The sequence below is a fragment of the Somniosus microcephalus genome, chromosome 4 (assembly GCF_052327205.1).
Source record: "Somniosus microcephalus isolate GS21.2 chromosome 4, FLI_Smic_1.0, whole genome shotgun sequence".
NCBI lineage: Eukaryota > Metazoa > Chordata > Chondrichthyes > Squaliformes > Somniosidae > Somniosus > Somniosus microcephalus.
Genome location: NC_140990.1, coordinates 172841542 through 172868700, shown reverse-complemented (window position 1 = coordinate 172868700; position 27159 = coordinate 172841542). Strand labels below are relative to the sequence as shown.

Sequence of the window (27159 nt, the reverse complement as noted above, 5' to 3'; positions counted from 1 at the left end):
TTGGCCTGGCCACAGAAGTAGCATTTCTGGCCTTGGGATACTGCTGTCTGGCTTTGGGACACTGCTGCGGTAGTTGGGCCGTTGTTGGGCTGTGGCTGGGGTGGCACGGTGCTATGGGGCTGTCCTACCGTGTCCCAGGTTGTCGTTCCCCGCGGCGTCCACGGTGCAGAGGAGTAGGCATCCATGCCCCGGAAGGCTGCGTCCAGCGTTAGTGCGATGTCGGAGGCTTTGTCGAGGGTGAGGTCACTCTGCTCCAGCAGTCGCTGTCGGGTGTAGTTGGACCTGTGGCCCGCTACGAAGGCATCCCGGATCAGTTCCTCCGTGTACTTAGTGGGCGTTACCGCCTTACACCCACAGGCCCGGCCAAGCACGGACAGTGCTTGGAGGTATTCCTCAGTCGATTCCCCAGGTTGTTGCTTGCGACTCCCCAGAAGGTGCCTAGCGTAAACTTCGTTCACAGGGCGCGTGTACTGGGTCTTGAGGAGCTGGAGGGCGGCTGTGTACGAGGTCGCATCCCGGATGACTGAGTACACTCGGTGGTTCACCTTGGAGATCAGGACAGACAGTTTGTCCGCATCCGTTTCGACCGCAGTGGAGGCAGTCAGGAATGTCTCGAAGCACGTGAGCCAGTGAGCAAACTTGGTGGAAGCGTCCGCTTCCCGACTGTCCAGGTCCAGGCATGCTGGTGTGAGGATCTTCTCCATTATAAAAAATTTAGTTAATAAAATTGATGCGCCATCAATTACTCAAAAGACTGAAGTTGAGCGAGTAACAATCAGGCTTTTATTAACTAAAGAATGAAGGTCTTGTCTCGAGTGGTCGACCCGTCCAGAATACTAAGGGACTGGGAGGTAGTCACTTATATACCTGGAATAGTGGGAGGAGTCAGCCGAGGCATGTCCAGACCTGTACCTAGTGGAATACACATACAGACACAGACAGGTATGACAGTGGTTTACCACAACGACGTTATTGAAGGTCGAAGCCAGAAGAAAAAAATAAAATAAAATAATCCAAAGAAACTCGAGAAACGGGCGTCGACCGTGGGCAACCGCCCTCCAAATCATTGAATTGAAAAGTGCAGGAGAGACTGTCGAGAGCCAGGCTTGGTTCTCCAGTCTGTGGTTGCCCAGCTAATCGGGCTGGTGGCAGGTAGTGCACTGATCCTTCCTGGGCTGCGGCGGGCTAGAGCTCGATCGGGTGGCTCTGCAATGGGGCCGGGCAGTGAGTCAGGAAGCAAAGAGAGAGAGAGAGGGTGGAGCACACAGGACGCGGCCGGTGCTTCGAAGCCGGGCAGCGTTCGGACCTAAGAAGAGGGAGGGAAGTGTCCCAGAGGGTCCGCTCCACGACGGGAACGGTTCTTCAATTAACAGAGCAAATATTGAAGTGCGATAGAAAAATAAAAATACCGCGGAGCGCGGCGTTGGCAGCAGCGATCGGGGAGGCGCGAAGACCATAGGGCGTCGCCATTACAGGATAGTAAACTAAATATAATCGCCAGCAACAGCGTTGGCAGCAGCGGCAGCGGTGGGAAAGCGCGGGAGGCGCCATCTTAACTCGGCGGGGAAGAAGGCAAAGCACGGGAGGCGCCATCTTAGATTTTCAAGATGCCAAAGACTGGCGATATCACTGCCTTCGATAATGCAATAGAAGACTGGACCACGTATGTGGAAAGAGTCGAGATATATTGCGAGGCAAACGAAATAGCCGATGAGAAAAAGGCATCGGTATTGCTAAATTTAATGGGCGCAAGAACGTACGGCCTATTGCGGGACCTGATTACTCCAGCCAAACCGAAGGCGAAGAGTTTTAACGAAATTGTTGCTATCCTACAGGAACACCTAAATCCTACACCGCTGCTGATAGCAGAAAGTTTTAAATTCCACAGGAGAAATCAGCATAAAAATGAGAGCAATGCTGATTACCTTACGGAACTACGCAAGCTATCAAAGCACTGCCAGTTCGGAGCAGGACTGGCAGATACCTTACGGGACAAATTTGTCTGTGGACTCCTGAGTGAAGGAACCGAGAAGAGGTTACTCTCAGAGAAAGAGCTGACGCTAGATAAGGCTTTCAGCGTGGCAGTATCGTACGAAGCAGCAGCAAGGGGAACTGCGGAAATACAACAAAAGCCACAGGAATACGGCACCCACAAAATGACACGGGGATTTGCAAAATGTTATCGCTGCGGCAGAACAAACCATGACCAGAAGGACTGCTGGTCCAAGGACAAAATATGCAGGCAATGCGGAAAGATGGGACACATTGCACGAGTTTGCAGGTCTGGGAAGAAGACCAACGACAACAAAAAGGCTACTAAGGAACCGTACAGGAAAGTACAAAAGATGACGGACAGTAGTTCCGAAGTCCAGATGAGCGATAGTAAGTCCGGGAACAAGAGACTAAGCTGTCTCAAACTTCACAACGTAATCGCAAAAGAGGATCTCCGAACCATTTGTGTCACCCTCACGATAGCAGGGTCCCAAGTCAAAATGGAATTGGATACAGGATCAGCTCTAACCGTCATGAATCGACAAGACTACGAGCGGCTATTCTCACACATACCCTTGAGAGAGACATCCATTGTCTTGAGGACGTATACGGGGCAAAAAGTATACCCCAGAGGAAAAATAAGGGTGCCTGTCGAATACAACGGCAAGAAAATACAGAAATTGTATCTCTACATTCTGCAAGATGGTGAACCACCGTTATTGGGACGTGAATGGATCAGAAAGATAAGTTTAGACTGGCACTCCATTCAGGCACTGACGGTGGCTGGTAAAAAGGATGACGACGTCACTCCTGGACGATTGTCAACAATCTTAGCTGACGGCAAAGAGGTATTTCAACAAGAACTGGGCACTCTTAAAGACATAACCGCCTTGATAAAAATAGAGGAGAATGCAATTCCCAAGTTTTTCAAAGCAAGACCGGTACCATATGCAATTCGCCCAGCCGTCGAGGCAGAGCTGGAGAATCTGGAGAATGCAGGCGTGTTATCTAAGGTAGACTGGAGCGAGTGGGCGACACCCATCGTTCCTGTCATGAAGAAAACGTTAAACAATAAGTCTGAGGAGCCAAGGAAGGTTCGCATCTGTGGGGACTTCAAGGTGACGGTGAACCCAGTCCTTCACACAGTACAATATCCTCTTTCAAGGATAGAAGATATCTTCGCCTCACTATCTGGAGGGAAGCGTTTTACAAAAGTTGACCGAGCACAAGCATATTTGCAGATGGAGATTGAAGAATCCTCTAGGAAGTATCTCACGATAAACACTCACAAAGGTCTTTACCAGTATAATCGACTGGTATTCGGAGTAGCATCAGCTCCGGCGATATGGCAAAGAGCGATGGAACAAGTCCTGCAAGGGATTCCGGGGACTCAGTGTTACTTGGACGACATCCTAGTGACAGGTGAAGATGACAGTGAACACCTTGCCAACCTAGAGCAGGTGCTCACTAGACTACGTGAACATGGGCTACGAGCCAATCGCCCCAAGTGCGAGTTTTTTAAGAAACAGATATCGTATTGTGGCCACGTGATTGATGAAGAAGGGTTGCATAAGTCCCCTGACAAAATTGAAGCGGTAGTTAAGGCTCCAGCGCCTGAAAATGTGTCGCAACTGAGGTCATTCCTCAGATTGGTGAATTACTACCATAAGTTTTTGCCGAATTTGTCCACAATTCTGCATCCACTGAACGCCCTACTACGAACGGGAGTAGCATGGAAATGGAGCGATGAATGTAAGCGGGCCTTTCAGAAGAGTAAGGACCTAATCACTTCAAGAGAAGTATTGGCTCACTACAACCCATCACTACCGATAAGACTGGCGTGTGATGCGTCTCCCTACGGCATTGGGGCGTTACTGTCACGTAAATTCCTTGATGGTTCAGAGAGGCCGATAGCTTTTGCGTCACGCTCGTTAACTTCAGCCGAGCGTAACTACGCCCAGATTGACAGAGAGGCCCTCAGCCTGGTGTGGGGGGTGAAGAAGTTCAATCACTACCTGCACGGTCAGAAATTTACTCTACTAACTGATCATCAACCTCTCGTCTCCATTTTCAACCCTCAGAAGGGCGTACCGATAATGACGGCACAACGGCTACAGAGGTGGTCCCTTTTCCTAGGGGCACACCAATATGACATCGAGTACAAAGGAACTAAACAGCATGGGAATGCTGATGGATTGTCGCGCCTACCGTTGCCGACGGTGGAAGAAGAACTGGCAGTGGATCCAGTGGAGTTATTCCACTCGACTATAGTCGAATGTCTCCCTGTGACGAATGCAAACATAGAAAAGGAAACACGAAATGACCCGACACTCTCCTGGGTCTATGATTTAACGGTGAGGGGATGGCCAGCACATGGCGAACCACTGCTGCCAGCATTCTCGCCGAGAAGAGAACAGCTGTCAGTGTGCAGAGGAACCTTGATGTGTGGATCCAGAGTAGTAATTCCACCCAAATTGAAGGATAGAGTGCTCAATGAGCTTCATGAGGGTCATCTGGGAGGGGTAAAAATGAAGAACTTAGCCAGAGCGTTTGTGTGGTGGCCGGGAATCGATAGAGAAATCGAAGAGATGACCAAGAGCTGTACAGGATGCCAGAAGGTACAAAACGCCCCACCACAAGCCCCTCTACATCCATGGGAGTGGCCCTCATCTCCATGGCAAAGGGTGCACATTGATTATGCTGGTCCCTTTATGGACTCGATGTTTTTAATTGTGGTGGATGCACATTCAAAGTGACCAGAGGTAATAAAAATGTCCTCAACCACCACAGAAAAAACTATCTCAGTCTTACGAACCATATTCGCCAGGAATGGGCTGCCTGAACAGATTTGCTCTGACAATGGACCACAGTTTGTGTCTGAAGAGTTCCGGAGGTTCTTAAAGAACAATGGTGTTAAGCATTACACATCCACCCCATATCATCCAGCCACTAATGGATTGGCCGAGAGGTTTGTTCAAACATTCAAGAAGGCTATCAAGGCAATGTGTAATTAAGATATACCCCTACAACACAAGGTGGATAACTTCTTGTTTGCCTACCGGAATGCGACACATGCGGTTACCAACCAAACTCCAGCCATGATGTTCTTCAATCGAAGACTACGATGCCGCTTGGATTTGGTTAAGCCAAACGTCAGAAGAGATGTGGAGAACAGGCAGTTTCAGAATATGAATGAAAGGCCGACCAGGAGTTTTAAGATCGGTCAACCAGTTTTGGCCCGGGACTACCGCACAGAGAAATGGCAGCCAGGAACGATCTGTACACGGCAAGGACCTCTAATGTATACCGTGAACGTTGGAGAGAGCATTGTAAGACGCCATGCTGACCAGATTCTAGAGTCACTGGAAAACGTCAACTCCACACCACGATCTGGTACACCTGGCGATGAAACCGAAGTACCAATTGCATCTACCGCAGAATCGGTGATATTGGAAGCAGACGAACCAAACAACGACATTGATCCCGACGCAACCTTGCCAGAAGAACCTGATATCCCAAAGAGACGTTATCCAGTCAGAATCAGGAAGCCTCCTCAAAGACTGAACTTATAATTGCTTAACTTCAACCAATGTATCTAGCAACCGTAATTGTAATTAGTTATTATTTAGTTGTTAAATGAATGTTATGTACTGTTTATCTAAAAGGGGAGGAATTGTTGTGTATGTACCTTTAAGGGAATAACTGGTCTCAGACTGCAGTACCGGCAGTGACCACCCCTGTATAAAAGGCCCTAGCAGGCTTCTGTAATTTCAGTTTCCAGGTTCTCTCCATTCAGTAAAGACTTGTTATAATCAACTCCTGCAGTCCGTGTCTCAATTATACACGGACATAATAGTTGGATCTTTTACATCCACCCGAGAGGGCAGACGGGACCTCGGTTTAACGTCTTGTCCGAAAGATGACACCTCCAGCAATGCAGCACCCCCTCAGTACTGCACCGGAGTGTCAGCCTGGTCTCTAGAGTGGGACTTGATGCAACAACCTTCTGACTCCGAGGCGAGAGTGCTACCCACTCAGCTATGACTGCCTACATTCTGCATAGTGGAATTCGAGAAATAATGCGGAATTATGCGATCGGTTTGGCACCAGAATGAGACTGCAGTCCCCTCCCATATGGTTAAAACATAAGAAAGTAAAGTTGGCAGTAATCCCTTGTACTCTAGAAAGTGGTTTCAGTACATCAGAGCCAATAACTTGATTACAAAAATAAAGTGCCTTCCATTGCTTTGAATTAAACACTTTACGCCTACATACAGGAGAAAGCCACCTAATGTCATGCACACTTTGAACCCTGCAATTTGTGGAGGGACTCGGTGTTCGCACAGGGAAAAAAATTGCACAAAAACACTGATGGATTTTTAATGCATTTTTAGTGCTTTTACTTTAATTTTTTGAATGAAAAATTTAAGAAAAATAGGGGAACATACAGTAAACATAATTAGATAAAGCTTGCATGTAACAGTAAGGAGAGAACCTGATGCATACTTTTCACAGTGGTCTCGCCGCTTACTGATGTTTTATGTAGTTTCGTACTCCCCATCCTCCCCCCACTCTCTCTCTCATTCTTTTTTTAAGCTCTGCTGGTGTCCCCAGATGACCTGCTCACCGACCTTGGGTTATACTGCTATCCATTAGCAGTGGTGTGTGTTGACTCACCCTGCAGTTTTCTCTCTCGCCTCTGCTTGCCATCTCCCCAATGATCTGACTTCGATTTAAACATTTGCTGATTCACTGTGTGGGAGAATTGTGGAGGAGAACTCTTCTCTTTCCCCCACCTCCCCCCGTCCCCCACCTTCTTTCTACGATTACACCACTCCACTGATGCAATGCCAGTTCACTTTTCCATCCTCATTTAAACTATAGACTTATACACGTGTTCTGAATGTGCTAAATTCTGAACTATTTGCTGATCATTTGCAGCGGTTAAATCAAATAAATTTCACAGCAGGTAATTATTGCTTGCCAGACACTGGAACTATGACAAAAATTAGAATAACTGTGTTTAGTTTGAAATTAACTGTGAAATGATACCTATCTTTTTTTAATTATTATTTGGTTTATGTCCCCACTCACAATATTTTTTTTAAAAGAAATTGTTGAACTTTTGTGCTCAATGAAGCGAAGGATGTTAGCATTAGGGAATTAAACACTTTTTACTGCTTTCAGGCTTCCCGTGTCAGCACCAAATGCTCTCGGGTCAGGTGTAATGCAGTTGACTAGCTGCGAGTGAAGCTTCCTCTAATCAGCTGTAATCCCAATCTCTGAGCATCATGTATTGTAACAATGTAGCGCTTTCTTTTTCACTCCAGAGATTCGGCCACATAATCTAAGCTGACACTCCAGTGCAGTACTGGGCGAGTGCTACACTGTCAGAGGTGCCTTTTTTCAGATGAAATGTTAAGCTGCCCTCTCAGGAGGATGTAAAAGTTCCCACGGCACTATTTTGAAGAAGAGCAGGGGAGTTCTCCCTGGTGTACCGGACAAAATTTATCCCTCAACCAACACCACTGAAACAAATTACCTGGTCATTATCTCATTGCTGTTTGTGGGACTTTGCTGTGAGCAGATTGGCTGCTGCGTTTCCTACATTACAACAGTGACTACATTTCAGAAGTACAGGTACACTATCCCTTATCCGAAAGCCTTGGGACCAGCTGAGTTTCGGTTTTTGGAATTTTTTGGATTTCAGAAGGTATTATTATAAGACTGGGAAATTTGTATTTAATATAAATTTTAAAAGTTCAGGCTACCTCTTGTGACTGTTCCGTGTCTCATTCCTCTTCCTGCTTCTCTGGAAAGCTGGATATCGGCTGACTCCTACTAAGCTGGCCCGCAAATCAGGTCGGGTGGGGGGGGAGAAAAGAATATCGGACGGGCTGCGGTTCAGGTCGGGGTCGGGGGGTTCCGGCGGGGGGGGGGGTCGGGGTTCCGGGGGGGGGGTGCGGGGTCGGGGGGGGGGCGGGGTCGGGGTGGGGGGGTCCGAGGGGGGGTGGTCAGGGGGGAGAAAAGAATATCGGACGGGCCGCGGTTCGGGTCGGGTCGGGAGAAAAGAATATCGGACGGGTCGGGGGTCGGGTCGGGTGTGGGGGGGGGGAGAAAAGAATATCGGGCGGGTCGGGGGAGAAAAGAATATCGGACGGGCCGCGGTTCGGGTCGGGTCGGGAGAAAAGAATATCGGACGGGTCGGGGGTCGGGTCGGGTGTGGGGGGGGGGAGAAAAGAATATCGGGCGGGTCGGGGGAGAAAAGAATATCGGACGGGCCGCTGCAGCTATCGGACCGGCCGCTGTATTGTTGGGTTCACTCTCCCGGTACCTCCTTCACACTGCCCGGCTCGGCCTGCAATCTCCTACCCGCGAGGGAACTCTGTGACCCTCTGCCCTGCTCAGCGTAAGTTGTGCGCCACTCTGGTCATGTCGTGCGCACGACTTACGCTGAACGAAAAAACTTTCGGTTTTTAGAGGTTTTCGGTTTTCGGAAGTTCGGATAAAGGATAGTCTACCTGTACTTCATTGACTGTAAAACGATTTGGGACGTCCTGAGGTCATGAAAGGTGCTATATAAATGCAAGTTCTTTCTTTTCATCACACATCTTGGGGCTACCCTGAGTGAGATTGCTATTATTTTGAGGGTGGGGTGGAGGAGAAGGAAGAGAGAGAGAGAGAGAGAATAATCCAGATTTGCGACCTCCACTTGGCTGTGATCCTGGTTTTCGTACTGTTGCTATGGAGAGACACTGAGCAGAGGCCAAATGGCATCAAACTGGGATTTGTTGTTTGCGTCCTAATAGCCTGCTGAAAAATGTCAGCTGCTGTCTCCTGGAAGCAGTTCACCTACACGCTCAGCTATGTTGACTTCGGAACACTGCAAGAAGTAATTCAACACCTTGAGTTTAAAAAAAAGAGTATTAATTATTGTTGTGACACACACATTCATGGGGGATAGGGTGGCCAACTCTGGTTGGACTTATTCCTGGAGGTTTCATCACATGACCTCCCACCTCCAACCAACCCGCCCCCACACTCCTGCCATTGGTCGCCTGACATGTCCATCTTCGTGGTGCCCGCCTTCCCACGGCCAATTGGAAAGCGAAAAGACTCTTCATTACTCCATTAGATAATTCCTCATCGTCCATCAACAGGTGCTTTTTCCCCCACATCTGATATTTTTATAACTAATAAACAAAAATGTTCCAGGAAAAATGTTATTGCCTCTGTTTTTTCTCCTGGGTTGCTTGCAGCTGTGCCCTGGAGATAATTCTTTAATTTCTGGAGATTCCAGGTCAATCCTGAAGAGTTGGCAACCCTATTGGTGGGGGCTAACAAGTGAGAAGACACGGGGATAATTGTGATTGCAAGTTCAAGCAGATAATGACCGGCTGTAAAAGCGCTTGGTACTTTCTTGAGTGACTTTGAGGGGAGAATGGAAGACAGTTTAGTATTGAAAGCAGTTGTCCCACAATCAATCTAATCTTTTAAATTATACATTGGGGCTCTCTTTAGCACGAGAGATTTCCTTCCAGTAATGTTCTGTTGTTATGCTCTGACCTCGCTGTCGATCTTACACCAGCACAGTTGAAAGAGCGCATGCAAATCTCCCATTTATATTTACCACCTCGTTACTCTGCGTAGTTGGTGCCTTTGTGTTGCATCCGTGCGAGAGCAGCAGTGGTGAGAACCAGCGTCAGAGTCTGATCCGAAAGGTACCTTGTTATCCCTGCTGTCTTTGTTTCTGCCACAGGAGAGGTTTTATTTGCAATGTACTGTGCAAGCTATTTCATCAAAGCCCTCTTCCTGATCAGAATAAAGAGAGTTGATGCAAACAAGTATTAATGTCTCCATTGCATTACAGCTGCAAATTCCCCTTTGTATTCTCCATTTATGCATCCAACCCCCACCCTCCTTTAATCTATTTTCTCTCTCTGTCTCTCTCTCTCTCTGTCTCTGTCTCTCCCTCTCTCTGTCTGTCTCTCTGTCTCTCCCTCTCTCTGTCTCTGTCTCTTTCTCTCTCTCTCTCTCTCTCTCTCTCTCTGGCTCTCGCTCTGTCTCTGTCTCTGTCTCTTTTTCTCTCTGACAATTCTGGTTCAGCAAGTGGTGGTTACTCTCTAATGTTCTGTGTATGACCATTTTTCATGTGTGCTTCTTGACGGTGAATGTTGTAGGCTATTCAACTGTGGGGGCATTGCAGTTGAGCCCAATCCTTCCTCGTACTAGCACGTTCACACACTCTGTTCCAGCAGGCATCACTGGATAATGACCAAGAGCAGGAGCTCTGGTTGCATTTTTTTTCTTCTCGTCCCTAATCCGGGGTGCTGAGGTCAACTAACTCAGCCGGGGCACCACGGCGAGCACTCCTTGGCTAAGGAGGTGATGGTCAATCCCGCTTCTGGCATATTTGTGGATGCCATAAGAGGATAAGCGGTGATGCTCCTCACCGTCAAATAGCACACAGACATTTGCCGTCCAATCTCTCTCGTGAAGAATGACTTTCAGCGGCAGGTTGCTGTTGGTGTCCAGCTCCTGGTAAACCGTACTCTCACATGAGACAAAAAAGGAAAAAGGAAAAGCAAGTAGTTGCATTTGTATAGTGCCTTTCACAACCTCAGAACACCCCAAAGTGCTTTACAGCCAGTGAAGTAATTTTTGAAGTGCAGTCACTGTTGTAATGTAGGAAACGCGGCAGCCAATTTGCGCACAGCAAGCTCCCAAAAACAGCAATGTGATAATGACCAGATCATCTGTTTTAATGATGTTGATTGAGGGATAAATAATGCAGGACACCAAGGAGAAATCCCCTGCTCTTCTTCGAAATAGTGCCGTGGGATCTTTTACATCCGCCTGAGGGAGCAGACAGGCCTCGGTTTAACGTCTCATCCGAAAGACAGTACAGCACTCCCTCGGTACTGCACTGGAGTGTCCGCCTAGATTATGTGCTCAACTCTCCGGAATAGACTAACACATTCACACACTGTGGATGCTTAGTCGATGAGTATATTCAAGATGGAGATTGATAGATTTTTCGATATTAAGGGAACCAAGGAATGTGGGGATAGTCTGGGAAGGTTGAAGTAGAAGATCAGCCATGATCTTATTGAATGGGGGAGCAGGCTCGATTGGCCGAAGGGGCTACTCCTCCTATTTCTTATGTTCTTATGCGTGGTGCTGGAACCCACAACCTTCTGACTCAGAGGCGAGAGTGCTACCCACTGAGCCACGGCTGAAGGAGAGGAGAAAATTGGAAGGAAAAATAAATCTGAGCTGGAGAAGCAAAGCTCTGCAGTTCATGTTAATGACTAATGATGATTCTTCTGCCACTTTATTATGAATTAGAGCTGCAATTAACACTGCAGGAGAGTGTGAACAGTATTAGATCTTTCTTGGATCGTTATGGCCTGATTCAAATTTAAGCTGAATTTCTTTGGTTTAAGTGTAGCTTTACAGAGCTGTTGCAGGTGGCTGAGGATTTGTTGTAAATTATACTTGAGGAATTTGGATGATGTAAAATTGTTTTAAGTTTTGTCAGCCTAACCCCAAGATCCTCTCACCATTCTGGGCCTATTGTTCTGGTGTCCCCCGCCACTGTCTGTACCTCCACTAATTGCTCATCCGCCAGGTTGGCGTTCAGCGGCTATTCGACTGTCGAGGGCATCACAGCTGAGCCTGATCCTGTCCGTATGCACGCAGTTTCCGGCAGTGGGTCATAGTCAGAAGCAGGAACTTAGGCTGATCTGTTTTTTTTCCTCCTTTCTCCCCCTGCCCCACCCACCTTTCTAACTCTGGTTGTTGCGACCAATAATAGTAACCCTTGTTGAGACGAGATCAGTTAACTTAGCGTAGATCAAAGTTTGCACCTGCACAAATATTGGAAGGTAACTAGTGCAGCCTCTTAGGATGGTTTAGTATATTAGAGGTGCTGTTTAAATGCAAGTTGTTGTTGTTCTGAGTGGTTCAGTGGGAACCGTGTTTGTATAATTTATAACTTTTTTCTGGTTTCCGTTAATAAACTTTCTTGCTTTTAGTTTGCATCTTCTATTTGCTGCCACAAATATCTGAGCGACTCTTATTTTAGGAACCACTAGGAGGAATGCATTATCAAATTAGCAACAGATTGAGAGATTTAAGAAAGTTTCCTAAACCCCCAAGAGAGAGAGAAAGAAAGAAAGAAAGACTTGCATTTCTATAGCGCCTTTCACGATCACCGGACGTCTCAAAGCACTTTACAGCCAATGAATGTACTTTTGAAGTGGAGTCACTGTTCTAATGTAGGAAATGTGGCAGCCAATTTGCACACAGCAAGATCCCACAAACAACAATGTGATAATGACCAGATAATCTGGTTTTTGTTATGTTGGTTGAGGGATAACTATTGGCCAGGACATCGGGGATAACTCCCCTGCTCTTCTTCGAAATAGTGGCGTGGGAACTTTTACATCCACCTGAGAGAGCAGACAGGCCTCGGTTTAACATCTCATCTGAAAGACGGCACCTCTGACAGTGCAGCACTCCCTCAGCACTGCACTGGAGTGTCAGCCTAGCTTCATGTGCTCAAGTTCCTGGAGTGGGACTTGAACCCACAACCTTCTGACTCAGAGGTGAGTGTGCTACCCACTGAGCCACAGCTGACACTAATGTAAGAAACGTGGCAGCCAATTTGCACACAGCAAGGTTCCATGAACAGCAATGACCAGATAATGGCCCAGAAATTCGGGTTGGGGGCTTCCCGCGGGTGCAAGCCCCCGACCTGCACTTACCTAGCGCACCGGCCGTTGAGCTGTGGGCCCACGTGGGATTCCGATCCTGGGCCTCCTCCAACTGCTGGCACGCAGTGCTTGCGTATCCCAGGGGCGCAGTTAGTTCGATGTGACCCCTGGGATCACGTGGGCTATGGAGAACCAATGGTAGCAGGGAATGCTTCATTCATAAGTTTGACAGGAAGAGCTGTCAAACCTATAAATACTATAAACCCCAAAACATCACTAAAACCTCAAATACATTTTTTTTAAATCACATTTTTAAAATAAACTATAAATTACATGAAATAACTATTTTAAACAATAATTTAAATGTTTAAAAAAATTAATTACATTTTCTAACGGGGCTAAAAATAAATTTACCTTTCTTTAAAGTATTTTAAAATAATAAACCTGTGGAAAAAATGTTTTAATTTTAATTAATTCACCACTTACCTTGTTAAAAGCAGGCCTTGCGACTGCTTTTTAAAAGTGTAACTGCTGGAGACTTACCCTCCCGGAGAAACCTGGAAAAAAAAGTAAGTTAAATGCGCACGCGCTGCCTCTCCGGCGCACGCGTTCGACCTCTGAACCCCTTCTTTCAGGGGAACGGAAGTGCCGGTTTCCTGCGCATGCGCAGTGCATGCACGAAACCGGCACTTTCGTTGGGCCTATGCGTGAGTACCCCGTGCGTACTCACCCGTGGAGACCCGAATTTCTGGGCCATTATGTTTCAGTGATGTTGGTTGAGTGATAAATATTGGCCAGGACACCGGGGAGAAATCCCCTGCTCTTCTTCGAAATACGTCTACCTGAGAGAGCAGACGGGGCCTCGGTTTAATGTCTCATCTAAAAGACGGCAGCCCCGACAGTGCAGCACTCCCTCAGCACTGGCACTGGAGTGTCAGCCTGGATTATTTGCTCAGGTCTCTGGGAATTGAACGCACGACCTTCTGACTCGGAGGCGAGAATGCTCCCCTCTGAGCCACGGCTAACACCCAATATAATATAAATTGTAATGTCGGCGAGGTACCACAAAAGTGCTGCCAGACTTGATTGACGGACCTGTGGTTCAGAGGGTATCTTTGTACTGGAAATGGTTTATTACTTTTTAAAAAGAGCGACAGTGTAATCTAAAGCGGATTTATTCTCGTGCAGTGATCCTGTCTAACAAATGCGTTTGCCAGTCCACCTGTTTCTCCCTGAGCAGGTTTCGATCAGATTACCGGCTATCAGAGGTGCTTATCTGTTGTCTGCGTGCTTAGCTTGACCAAATTGTGGATAACAATCTTACTGAGGTGCGGCTAATTGATTTAGAAGGTTAGCAGCTACTTTACCTTGGTACTACAGCTGATGACATTGAACCCCCTCCTCCCAGATACAGCAAATTAAATCTACAGAATATCCAAGTTTGGCTGGGGAGTAGCATGGTTTTGATTAGATTTTATTTACTTTTGCACTTTTGTTTCCGTGCATCTGTGTAGTAAAGCATCTGATGCCTGACCTACCAAATCCTAACTCATCTGGAATGAGACTCCCTCATTCTGGTTCAAAAAGTAGCCGACTTCAATCTGTCTCCCTGAAAGGCGATCACAGCTCTGTTATTTTATTTTTAAGGAGAGAATTAGCGATCTGCTGTCAGTCTTCTTGATCAGAAATCTCAAAATATGCATTTCTCAATGTTGCCCAATTTGTTCTTTGAGCCGTGAGATTCCCTGTTCTAAATTTTTGTCTTGCATGTTGGAGGGCGTCTGGTGGGAGACCTGCTCCCAACACTCTGCCAATGCTGCAGGTTTTTGTTAGGTAAGAGATATGAAACCAAGATGAGTAAATGGTTAAGATACAGAACAGCCATGATCTAATTGAATGGTAGAACAGGCTCAAGGGTTGAATGGCCTACTTCAAGAAGTACTTCATTGGAAGTAAAGCACTTTGGGACGTCCTGAAGTCGTGAAAGGTCCTATATAAATGTGCTTTTTTTTCCTCCTTTAAGTGATTGTTTAGCTGGTTAAGCAGTTTTCAGATGCTCACTTTTAGAGCACCCAAATTAGTAGTAATATGCATTCCTAGGAGTAGGTGCTAAAAATTAACTCTTAATCCACCTTTTTCCTCTCTGTGGATATCATTGCTATAGAATTTCTAAATTCTACTCCTTCCCTTTCCCTGAAGGCACTGACTCATGTTGGATTATAGTTCTGTGGGCATTGACAGCTCTGCAGCACATCACTTAAGTGGCTGTTCTTCATGATTACACCTAGGCACTGAATCTATTTGATCACAGCTAGGACCAGTCCTGTCATCTGAAGTCCATAAATGTACACTTTCCAGCAGGATAGCAATTGGGAGTGGGAACTAACCCCAACAGCTACTCAAATTTAAATAGAATGGAAATAGAAAGGTGTCCCGAAGCGCTCCACGGAAGTATAATCAGACAGAAATGGGCGCCAATCCAAAAAAAAGGATTTAATAAGAGGGACAGCCAAAAGCTTGGTAACTGAGGTGGGTATTAAAGGACAAGAGGGAGTGGAGTGGTTTTAGGAGGCAATTTCACAGTGAGGGGTCTGGACGGCTGAAGCCATAGCCGCCAATGGTGGGGCAAAAGGAATGGGGAATGCACAATAGGCCAGAGACAGAGGAATGGAGAGATGAGAGCTGAGGTGGGGGAGGGGGGGTGCAGAGGTGGTAGGGCTTGAGGAGGGGCAAGGCCCTGAAGGGCTTTAAATGCGATGAAATGTATTTTAAATTGGAGGCACTGGGGCACCAGGAGCTAATGTACGTCAGCAAGGACAGGAGTGCTGGGCCAGTGGGTTAGGTGAGGGTTAGGAGACCAGATTGGAGAGATTCAGACAGTTGCAGGAAAGATGAGCACAGATTTGTGAGGGGGCAATATGTCCAAGGACTTTGAAGAAAGGAAGAGTGGGGCAGTAGTTTGCAAGGGCAGAGGGGTCGAGTGTGGTTTTTTGGGGGGAGATGAGGTGATAATGGCGGTTTTAAAAAGGAGAAGGACAGTACCTGAGGAGAGGGAACTATTTACAATGACAGCCAGCATGGGGATCAGGAAGTGAAATTGGGTGGGAATGGAGTCAAGGGAGCAGAAGGTGAGAGTCATGGTCAATTTGAGCTCGGTGAGGGCATGATGGGAGAGAAACTAGAGGGAGACTGGGTACAGGGCTAGGGCAGGAGGGAGCAAGATGGTGGGGGAGGTTTGGCTTGGGGGCAAGAGGAAGGGGCAGAGGCAGCTCAAAGGATGTTCTCAATCTTAGTGACAAAGATGTCCATGAGCTCCTCGCACTTGTTGGAGGTGATCGTAGCGAGGGCAGAGGAGATGGGGTTTAAGGAGACTGTTGGTAGTGGAGAGGAGAAGTCAGGGGTTATATTTGCTCTCCAGACTGATAGTAGAGTGGTAGGCAGCCAGGTCTGGTGATGGATGGATGGATGGCTTAAACCAGTGTCAGATACACTCAAGTCTGTCCCCTTTGGCTCAAAGGAGTGAAAGTGGGGGGCATACCAGGATGGGAGTAAATGAGGCTCCATAGTGCATAATGTGATCCAGCCAGATCCAGTGATGGATGGCTAAGCCAATTGTGCAGCAGCACCATGTTTCAAATTTTCTTTTGGGGGTGCGGGGGAACCACTGAGGCCAATTGCAATGCCCCCTACCCATCACGCTGGATGAGATCAGCTAGTGGTTAAACCTAGGTTGTTTGTTGCCTGTATGGCTCAGAACCACATTGGATGATGCATTTATTTACTAGATCAAGGAAGAAACCTTGTACACTGAAATTTCACAGTGTAAATAGTTAACAGCTCCAGTGTTTCTTGTGCCATCTTGATTTGTCTGTGTGTAACAAAGTCAATTCTGTTAACTTATTGCTGTGTTTTAAGTTTAAGAAAGCATAAATGTTTTGACTACTTTCACCATAAAAACAAAGGACAAGTTTTTTTTAATGTGAGGCTGTTTGGGAAAAATTGTATTCATTAGTCTTAATTAGATGGGTAATTGCTGCGTGCGTTTCTGATTCCCTACTGACCTCTGACTCTGTTCTCCACAGGCACACCACTCCTGGTGCGGAGAAGCAGTGACCCAGCACTGGCCCCACCTGCTCTCTTCCAACCAGTTACATCTCAATCTAATGACCCCCCTAACAGGAACATGATCGTGAAGCCTGTCATAGCGGTAAGCCATGGCTTAGTGGGTGGCAGGGCGGGGCGGGGGGGGGGGATGGGTGGAGATGCATGGTATCAACTCTAAGATGTAATTATATTTAGGATGCTAAGCACTTTAGGATCCATTTAACCTTTAGTGTCCAGGACTTAATAGAGACCATACAGGTAGGCAGCACTATTGAGACTGATGTCTGCAACCCTCTTGAGCACAGCAGGAACATTTCTGCATGAGATGCCTCGTTTGCTTATGGAATTGCTTGAATTGTTGAGTATTTACATTTCTCTATGTGTACTTTGTGCTGCCACAACCGTTCGTAAGGTGCTTTTTCCCCACTTCATCGTTTCACTCAGTGTTAATGCAGGAGCGTTCTAAAAGCTGGAAAAGAACTTTGCTGCTTCTGAGTTATCTGGTAGCCTTTGACCACTTAATATACATCTCAACCAGTAGTGGTTTCCTGACTGGAGCATGCTGCATACGCAAGGGCTTTTAAACTAAATCTGGCGTTTAATCAGACCTGCTCAGTTGGCCGGCCTTGTGCGTTGCGCTCCACTACTTGCGCTTTCCCTTTTGCCTCCCCTTATCTATAGGACCATTGCAGGCTAATTCAGGATGAAACACTGTCTTCTCTTAACTCTACAGAATTGGCCTCCTCCAAATGGCCTATGGCAGAGTGGAGGCAAGGGATGATGATGCAGATGATTCGTCTTCATCAATTTTGAAGAAAATTGCTTCACTTTTTAGTTTTTTAAAAATCTGGTGATTGAGCCTAAAAAAGGCGACGGGGGCAATTTTAACCTAACCCGCCCATCTGGAAACTGACTAGATCGGATTTTACACCCTGCCCAATATTACTCTCCATTAAAGTCATTGGAGAGCAATATTTCACGGGGTATAAAAGCGGCGTTTCACCCTGTCCCGGGGGATTCCTGCCCAATAAGTTAAGTTGAAATTCCCGTAGAATTCACTGCCTGAAAGGGTGGTGGAGGCAGATTCAATCGTGACTTTCAAAAGGGAATTGGATAAGTACCTGAAGGGAAAAAATTTGCAGGACTACGGGGAAAGGGTGGGGGAGTGGGACTAGCTGAAGTGCTCTTGCAGAGAGCCAGCACGGGCTCGACAGGCCAGATGGCCTCCTTCTGTGCTGTAACTATTCTATGATAAATTACTCAAACTGAGTCATAGTCATATAGTCATAACGGCACAGGAGGAGGCCATTCAGCCCATCGAGTCCGTGCCGGCTCTCTGTAGAGCAATCCAGTCAGTCTGTCATTACTTAATGTTATGTCATGATGCAAGCACGCTGATGCACTAAAGCTGGGTCAGCACATTTAATGAGCCAACAGGTGGAAGTTGACTTGGTACTAGATGAGGAGACCCATACTAAAACGTTCACTGATCCTGTTGATCATGATCATGTGGAGGCTGGTAAGTTTTATATTTGCCAGTATTGCTGACTGCACAAGACTGCTTTAGAAGTGATGGCGCTGAAGGAAAGGGAAGTGCCTTATGTATCCTAATGATTGTCAGCATTCCCAAAGCCTCTCCACCACCTACAAGGCACAAGTCAGGAGTGTGATGGAATACACGCCACTTGCTGCAGCTGCGCCCATCCAGGCAACACTCAAGAAGATCGACACTAATCCAGGACAAAGCTGTCTATTTGATCGGTAGCCCATCCACCACCTTAAACAGCCACTCCCTCCACCACCGGCGCACCTCTGTCTGCAGTGTGTACCATCTACAGGATGCACTGCAGCAACTCGCCAAGGCTTCTTCAGCAGCACCTCCCAAACCTGTGGCCTCCACCACCCAGAAGGACAAGGGCAGCAGGTGCATGGGAACACCATCATCTCCAAGTCGCACACCATCCCAACTTGGACATAATTCGGCGTTCCTTCATCGTCGCTGGGTCTGGATCCTGGAACTCCCTCCCTAACAGCACTGTGGGAGCACCTTTATCACACGGACTGCAGCGGTTCAAGAAGGCGGCCCACCATCACCATCTCGGGCAGTGAGGGATGGGCAATAAATGCCGGCCTTGCGAGCAATGCCCACATCCCAAGAATTATTTATTTTTTAATTGCTGGATTAATTAGCTATAATATTAATCTATGTATTTTGTTTATTTCTTTTGGGATTTGGTGGAAGTGATAGCAGCGACTAAATATTGATTGCAATTGAGGGACCACAATAAATCTGATGAGAATGAGTGTTCAGACTCTTTGAGGTTTGTCTTTTAAAGGGCTAAACTTTTAGTGATTTGTTACTGCCCGTATCCTAACTTGCACCAAGTCCCGTCCACCCATCATCCTTGCGCTCGCTGACCTACATTGGCTGCCGGTATGGGAACGCCTCGATTTTAAAATTATCATCCTTGTTTTTAAAACTCTCCATGGCTTTGCCTTTCCCTGTCTCTGTAACCTCCTCCAACCCGACAACCGTTCCTCCAATTCTGGCATCTTGCACACCCCAGATTTTCATTGCTCCGCCATTTGCAGCCGTGTATTCAGCTGACTAATCCCTAAGCTCGGAATCCCCTCTCTGTATCGCCACCTCTCTCCTCCTTTAAGTCGTTATTTAAAATCTACGTCTTTGACAAAGCTTGTGCTCACCTGTCCTATTCTCGCCTTATGTCAATTTTGTTTAATAACTTTCCTTGTCTTGTACCACTCCTGTGAAGCGCCTTGGGAGGTTTTACTATGTTAAAGTCACTATATAAATGCAAGTTGTTGTTTCACTAAAACCTGAAATTTGCATTTATGCAGGCAACTGAGTTGACACAGACCTTCCCTTTTGTTCTTACCTCCCCTCCCCCTTTCTCTGCCCCTGCACTTGCCTACAAACCTGTTCCATCTCCAGCTTTTTCCAGTTCTGACGAAGGGTCATCGACCTGAAACTTGAACTCTGTTTCTCTCTTCACAGATGCTGCCTGACCTGCTGAGTATTTCCAGCATTTCCTGTTTTTATTTCAGATTTCCGCAGTATTTTGCTTTTGTATTGTGGTTGATGCTCCACTAGATAATTATGGCAAGTGATTTGTTAATGTGTAACATCCAACAACGAATGGAATGTTGGCCTTTATCTCAAGGCAGCTGGAATACAAAGGGTAGAAATTGATGCTTCAGTTGTACCGAGCTCTGGTCAGACCCCACCTGGAGCACTGTGTTCAATTCTGGGTACCGCACCTCAGGAAGGATAGATTGGCCTTGGAGGGGGTGCAGGGCACATTCACCAGAATGATTCCAGGGCTTAAAGGGTTAAATTCTGAGGTCAGGTTGCATAAACTTTACTTGTATTCCCTTGAATATAGACGATTGAGAGGTGATCTGATTGAGGTGTTTAGACGGTTAAAAGGATTTGATAGGCTAAATAGAGAGAAATTATTTCCTCTGATGGGGGAATCAAGGGGACAGAATCTTAAAATTAGAGCTAGGCCACTTAGGAGGGAAATCAAAAAGCACTTCATCCACACAAAAGGTAGTAGAAATCTGGAATTCTATCACTCAAAAGGATGTGGCTGCAGGGACAATTACAGCTTTCAGGACTGAGAGTGATAGATTTTTGTTGGGTACGGTTATCAAGGGGCAAGGTGGGTAAATGGAGTTAAGCTACAGATCAGCCATGATCTGATTGAATGGCAGAGCAGGCTCGAGAGGGGTTGAATGGCCTACTCCTGTTCCTATGGCCCTACAACAGAAATTATTTTCAACTGACTGCGTCTTCCCCAGCTTCCCCCCCCCCCCCCCTTCCCCCTCCCATACCAGCAGTGTTGATAATCTGCCTCTCCCTTCCTGCTGTAGGATTAGCTATAAACTGTAGCAGCTGGTTTTACGGTCAGCAAGTGCTGTATTATTAACTAGCGCTGTTTAAAATCAGAACTTGATCTGAAGTGCCAGTGCATGGCATGAAACCGATCAGTTGCTGACTCTAAGACCGACAGACTCGACACTTGCTCTGCTCACCAGTTATCACTTCAGAATTGAGAATATAAGTTAGTATTCAATAAGCATAGTGACACCGATTGCAAGACCAGCTGATCACTCTTAACAGCTGGTCATACAGACTCAACACAAGATCTGCTGGTCGGCACTGCTTAAGGTTAAGAGTTTGAATTGAAGCGTCAGTTAAGGGAGAAACTGGCTGGGATTGACCTGGAGCTGTTCCTTTCAGAGGAGGTCTATTTACAGGGTATGAGCTGTCGCTCAGTGGGCCATGTTTTCGCCTCTGCCTCAGTAGATTGTGGGTTCAAGTCCCCCACTCCAGATACTTGAGCACAAAATCTTCGCTGACACTCCAGGCCAGTACCGTCAGAGTACCCCGTCTTTCAGATGAGATGTTAAACCCGAGGCCCCGTCTCCTCTCGGGTGCACGTATAAGATCCCACGGCACTATTTGAAGAAGAGATGTGGAGTTCTCCCTGGTGTCCTGACCAATATTTATCCCTCAACATCACTTTTAAAAGAAACAGATTATCTGGTCATTTATCACGTTGCTGTTTATGGAACCTTGCTGTGTGCAAATTGGCTGCCGCATTTCCTACATTGCAACGCTAATTACACTTCAAAAGTATTTTATTGACTGTAAAGTGCTTTGGAACGTCCTGAGGTTGTGAAAAGTGCTACATTAATGCAAGTCTTTCTTTCCTTTTATTCTCTAGCAGAAGGACAATTGCCCTTCCTACCAACACCATCAAGACTCCCACGGACTTGAGTCTGTTATTAAGTGGATTGAAACCCTTCTCTTAGGCATCCACTGATGTCCTTCTTGCTGGGAGGTACAAACAATTCCAGCCCTGCTAACTTAGTCCACTTCCCCCCACCCCCCAATCCCCCAGGATGATGGTTAAACCATGCCCTGGTGCCTTGGCCCGCATCTCAAATTGAGCAGAAAATATGATCAAAGCAGTGTCTTCCCACTACAGCATATGGGCCTGAGTGCTTCAATGCTGGCTCAATATTGCTAATTTTTTCAAGAAACTATTTAGTACATATTACATCAAATACAGTAATTGACAGTGAATTTAAGATACTATTTGAATCTCGAGTGTTCTATTGATCACAAACCACTTTAGCTTTATCCTTGGGAATTATGGCATTGTTAGCTATACTTGATTTGAATTTAGCTTCAAACATACTGCCAGCCATTTATTATCCTTTATATATTAATATATGTAAAAATTCTCTCATTTGTGGTAATTTGCTTGCTGATAAATTTGTAGCTATGACATGACAAAATGGCATATCCAACTTTTTGGGCATCTTAAAAGGGTGGGATACCCTTTTGATTTTCTCCAAACTGTAAAATGCACTTAATGGAATACAAATTTTCTAGTCACTGTGTTGTGATGTTGTAGATATGTTTATGAAGATTTGTTCTGTTTGGTGTATCTTGCAAAATCTCCTTTTTAAAATTATTTTTATGATTTTGCTATTTACATTGAACAGAGGTAATCTTTACAAACACCTATATAATGTCATTACACACAGTGACTAGGGAAATTCTTAACCTCCATTTGTCATACTTAGCACACGTGTACTTATACAAGTAAAAATCTTGCATACAGTCATTGCACAAATGTGTGGTTCTTGCATTATTAAGTCTGTCCACAGTAGGAAGGGAACGGGTGCCACACTTTTCTTATTGGCTCAAATAAACAAGCCTACTGATTGGCTGAAATGGAGATTGGCAAAGTTCCCATTGATACCTCACCACTTGAAAGGGTTGCAGTTTTCACCAATCATATCACTGCATTTAAGTTTTCCAAAACTGCTGTTTCTATTTATGAATATATACAGCCATAAAGATATATTTGATAACACTTAAAGATTAACTCTGGGGGAGTGAGGGGTAAACACTTGGGGGGCTAAATTCAGTTGATTTGCGCCTCCCGTTAGCGCCCTAAGAGGGGTGCAAATCAACTAGCGCCTGGGCATGGCGCCGCTAACGCCTCCCGCGAAAGTCATCGCCGTGCGCAGTGCCCCACTCGCGCCCCGGCTATAATATTGGGTGACGCCCCCTGACTTACCGCCGAATGCTATGTCCGCCGGGGTCAGGGGTGCCTACCTGCGGCCGGGGCGGCGCTAGTTAAAGGGGAGGTGGTGGGTGGCCATTTTTGTTGCTGGCCGCCTGCCAGCACCTGCCTCCGTTGCTGTCCCCGGGCCCTGTGAAGCCCCCCTCTTGCATGCTGGACTCATTTGCCGGCACTCCCGATCCCTGGTGGCCCAGCTGGGCGCCAGGACGCGCTGCGCCAGGCCCCTCCCCTTTAAGAAGGGGAGGAAGGCCTGCAGTACCGTGGCACATTGCGCTGCGATATTGGCTCGCACACCCTAGCTTCCAGTAGTGCCCCTCCTCCCTCTCAGGGCGCTACCTGGGAAAATCGGCCGCGGGGGCGCTAACTTTTTCGGGGCACTAAAATTAGCACCCCGGCGAAGGTAGCTGTTAAGTATGTGTATTGTATTGAACAATTAACACAAAGACTTAAACGTATAACTCAAACAGGTCTTTACTGGTTGGAGGTAGGGACTATACGTAGGTCTTTACTTCATGCCCACAAGCGGGAACTGAGGGGAGATCAGTACCCACAGTACTATTTATACCCCTATGGCCAGGAGTGGTACTGCGTATCACTACGCCCTACAAGTAGTGCAGTCCTGTCCATAGGTTCAAAGTAGCACACATATTACATACACAACATTCCTCCCTTCCTAGCTTTACAGTCATCTCCCCATTTAACATAACGTAATAACATATATACATATATAACTTCAGGTTTACATAACAGAATAACATAGATACATAGATAACTTCATGTCAAAACAGATCACAGATCAGTCTCTGCGGAAAACAGTTCACAGATTCAATCTCTGTGGTGTAGTCGGTTCACGTTGCTGGAGTGACTCATTCAATAGTCCTTCCATGGATTTAACAGTTTGAACTTCCGAACTGAATTGGCTCCGTTCGGAGGGACCACGTGTGTGATCTGGTAGAGGTAATAATGGTTCAGATGGGTCATCTTCTGTTTCGACTTTTCCTTTTCTGCTTCTTGGAGACTCTCTGGGCTCCGTCAGCTGCCAGCTGCATGCGCAGTTCCTCCTTCTCTTCCTCCTTTTTCCGTAGTAGAGCCACCTTCTCCCGATGTTCTGTAGACTTTCGGTGCTCCTCCATGATTTCTGTATGGTGGGAGTCGAAGTTACAAGTTGGGCAGGACAGGACATAGTAATATTCGGTGTCGTCCTGATCTAGGCCAGCGAGAGGGTCTTCTATTTCCTCCATACCCAGCTGGGCGTTAGCCAGCTTTTGTTCCAAGTCCAGACATCTTTCCTGAAGAGACTTCTTCATGCGTACCTCTTCATCCAGCTTTTTCTGGGCTTTCAGCAAGTCGTTTACTAATGACCTCATTTGAGATTTTACTACTTCAACTTCTTTTGGAGATTGATTGATCGGACTATTCAATCCCTCTACCGGAGCAGCTGTTTCAGCGGTCTGTTGTTCTACGTTGACGTGAGTCAGCGTACTTTTGGCATCCAAGGGCTGCTCTGTTGCAGTCATCTCAGTCTGTGTTGCCACCTCAGCTCTTCCAATAACCTTTGAGAGCTCCGAACCCCTTTCGTTTGAATATTGAAGTTCGTGTTCAAGTTTTTCCCATTTCAGAGTCCTGTCCTTCAGCATATGCAGGAGTTGGCTGACCGTTAACTCCTCTGACATCAGACGTTTTGTGTGCTCCTGCTCCATTTTCTCCATCAGCTGCTTCTGTTGTCTTTCCAGATTCTCCAACTCTATATCAAAGAACTCTTTCGTTGCATTCAACTCTTGCTCAAAACGGCGAAGCATTTGTTCTAATTGCTGTTGTAGTTTGAAATGGAGTTGAGTTCGAGCCCGGTGTCCCTCAGAAATGGGCACATCAGTAGACTTGCCAGACTCAGAATCCACAGTTAAACTATGTTGTTGTTGCTCAGTGGAATTCTGTGCTGAAACTTTGTCTTTTGCACCTGAGTTGGGCTTACCATCATCCGTTCCAGAGTCTGGGCCGACTATCTTCACCGAGTTCTCACTCGTTATTGTTTGTAGGAAATGCCAGTCCATATTCATTTTCCTAATCCACTCCCGTCCTAGTAGTGGAGGACCTCCTTCAGATATCACATATAAGTCCATTATTTGACTGTCTTCGCCCTTGTGGACCACTGCAACCTCTATTTTCCCGATGGGGTACACTCTTTGCCCCGTGTATGTTTTCAATATAATCCCCGTATCCTGTAGGGGAATATGTTGGAATAACTTTCCGTAATCTTTCTTATTTATGACCGTCAATGCCGATCCAGTGTCCAATTCCAGTTTTACTTGGACTCCTTCTATCTGAAGAGTGACCCAAATTGTCTGGAGGTCTGCACCCTTACCAGCGTTGAGTACTCTTAAGCTAGCCAGTTCATTACAGCTTAAGCTAGCCAGTTCATTACTGCTAGCGTCTGAATCGGACTCCTGTTCGGTCACCTTGTGTACCTTTGCGTATTTTCCTTGCGGTGACTTCTTGTTGCTGGTCTTCTTCCCTGACCTGCATACTCTAGCTATATGTCCAAGCCTACCACAAGTTCTACATTCTTGGTTTTTAAACCAACACTGGTTCTGATCATGCGTTGTCTTTCCACAACGATAACATTTGCCAGAACTCACACCCAATTTGTGTGCACTGAGCTCCGGTGACCGTAGCTGCATTACTGCCGTGCCTCTCGCTGCGGCTTCGTGTGCTGCTGCCATAGTGACCGCCTTCTCAAGCGTCAGCTCATTCTCCTCGAGCAGTCGCTTTTGTGTATCCTGTTTAAATAAACCACACACAAATTTGTCTCGAAGTGCCTCTGTCAGTCCCGTTCCAAACTGGCAATATTTCGCTAATTTACGCAATTCCAGCAAATAATCAGCATTGCTTTCATGCTGTAGCTGCCTTCTGTCGTAAAATTTAAATCGTTCCGCTAGCATCAGCGGCGTGGGGTTTAGATGATCTTTCAGGACAGTAACAATCTCATCGAACGTCTTATCCGCCGGTTCATCTGGTGATAACAGGTGTTTCAATTGCCCGTATGTCTTCGCACCCATTAAATTTAATAATGTTAGAGCTTTATCTTGGTCATGAATTTTATTGGCCTTACAATAATTTTTTACTCTTTCAACATATATGGCCCAATCTTCGAGGTCACTATCAAAGGTGCTAATATTCCCGTGTTTAGGCATTGTAGATTTGCAATTTCTCAGATTTTATTTTGTTTACTTGTTATCAAAGATGGCGGCTTCCCGCTCTTGCCGTCGTCCTCCGCCCACAAAATGGCGGTTTTCCCGCGCTTGGCGGTCTTCACCCGTCCCCCGACGCCGTCTCCCTTCAGCCCCCGAGTGCGGCCCTTATCTTCGCCGCGATCGCCCGAGTGCGGCCCTTATCTTTGGTTCCGATCGCTGGCCCGCGCTGCGCCTCGCACTTGAAGCGGCTCCCGGCCTCTGGCTCACCCGCTCGCGCGTTTCACCGCGGCTCTTGCTCGCTCCCTCCCAGGCTCTGGCTTACCCGCTCGCGCGTTTCACCGCGGCTCTTATCAGGGATTGCGATCGCCCTTATCTTCTCCAACTTCCCCAGCCCTGTCTTTGCAGCCAACACTGCACGGCTTACCCCACCACCTAGGTTGAACAAGGAAACTGCAGAAAGACTTCTGTCAGTCGCTGGAAGCTGTCAGGATGTTTGCTGCACTCCAGTGCTCAGTCACTGATGGAGGCTTCAGAGTCCTAAAGCCTGTCGCTTCTAGTGGGGTGGTGATGTTTGAAACCTCTCTTCAACTGCCGCAGGGTAAGAACCTGACTCGTCGCCAGTGTTAAGTATGTGTATTGTATTGAACAATTAACACAAAGACTTAAACGTATAACTCAAACAGGTCTTTACTGGTTGGAGGTAGGGACTATACGTAGGTCTTTACTTCATGCCCACAGGCGGGAACTGAGGGGAGATCAGTACCCACAGTACTATTTATACCCCTATGGCCAGGAGTGGTACTGCGTATCACTACGCCCTACAAGTAGTGCAGTCCTGTCCATAGGTTCAAAGTAGCACACATATTACATACACAACAGTAGCTACCCAATTTTTACCCTTTGGTTTACTCCTAAATCAGCCAATTCCATGCAGAAAATGGCTCCAAGAAGTTTCCTTCAAAAAGGTCTAACTCTTCTCTGAAATTAAGGCTTGAGTTCTGCATTCCCTCAGATCCACTGTATCCCATC

At 46.7% G+C, this 27159-nt stretch overlaps 1 protein-coding gene across 2 annotated transcripts in view; it reads left to right on the top strand.

The window, feature by feature from the left end:
- Positions 1-27159, top strand: part of LOC147119992 (partitioning defective 3 homolog B-like) — a 1739115-nt gene that overhangs the window by 813244 nt on the left and 898712 nt on the right. For both annotated transcript variants that reach the window (XM_085985464.1, XM_085985463.1), the window contains exon 4: positions 16793-16917. In XM_085985464.1, the coding sequence (XP_085841590.1) occupies positions 16793-16917 (125 nt within the window). The remainder of the gene's footprint in view (positions 1-16792; positions 16918-27159) is intronic.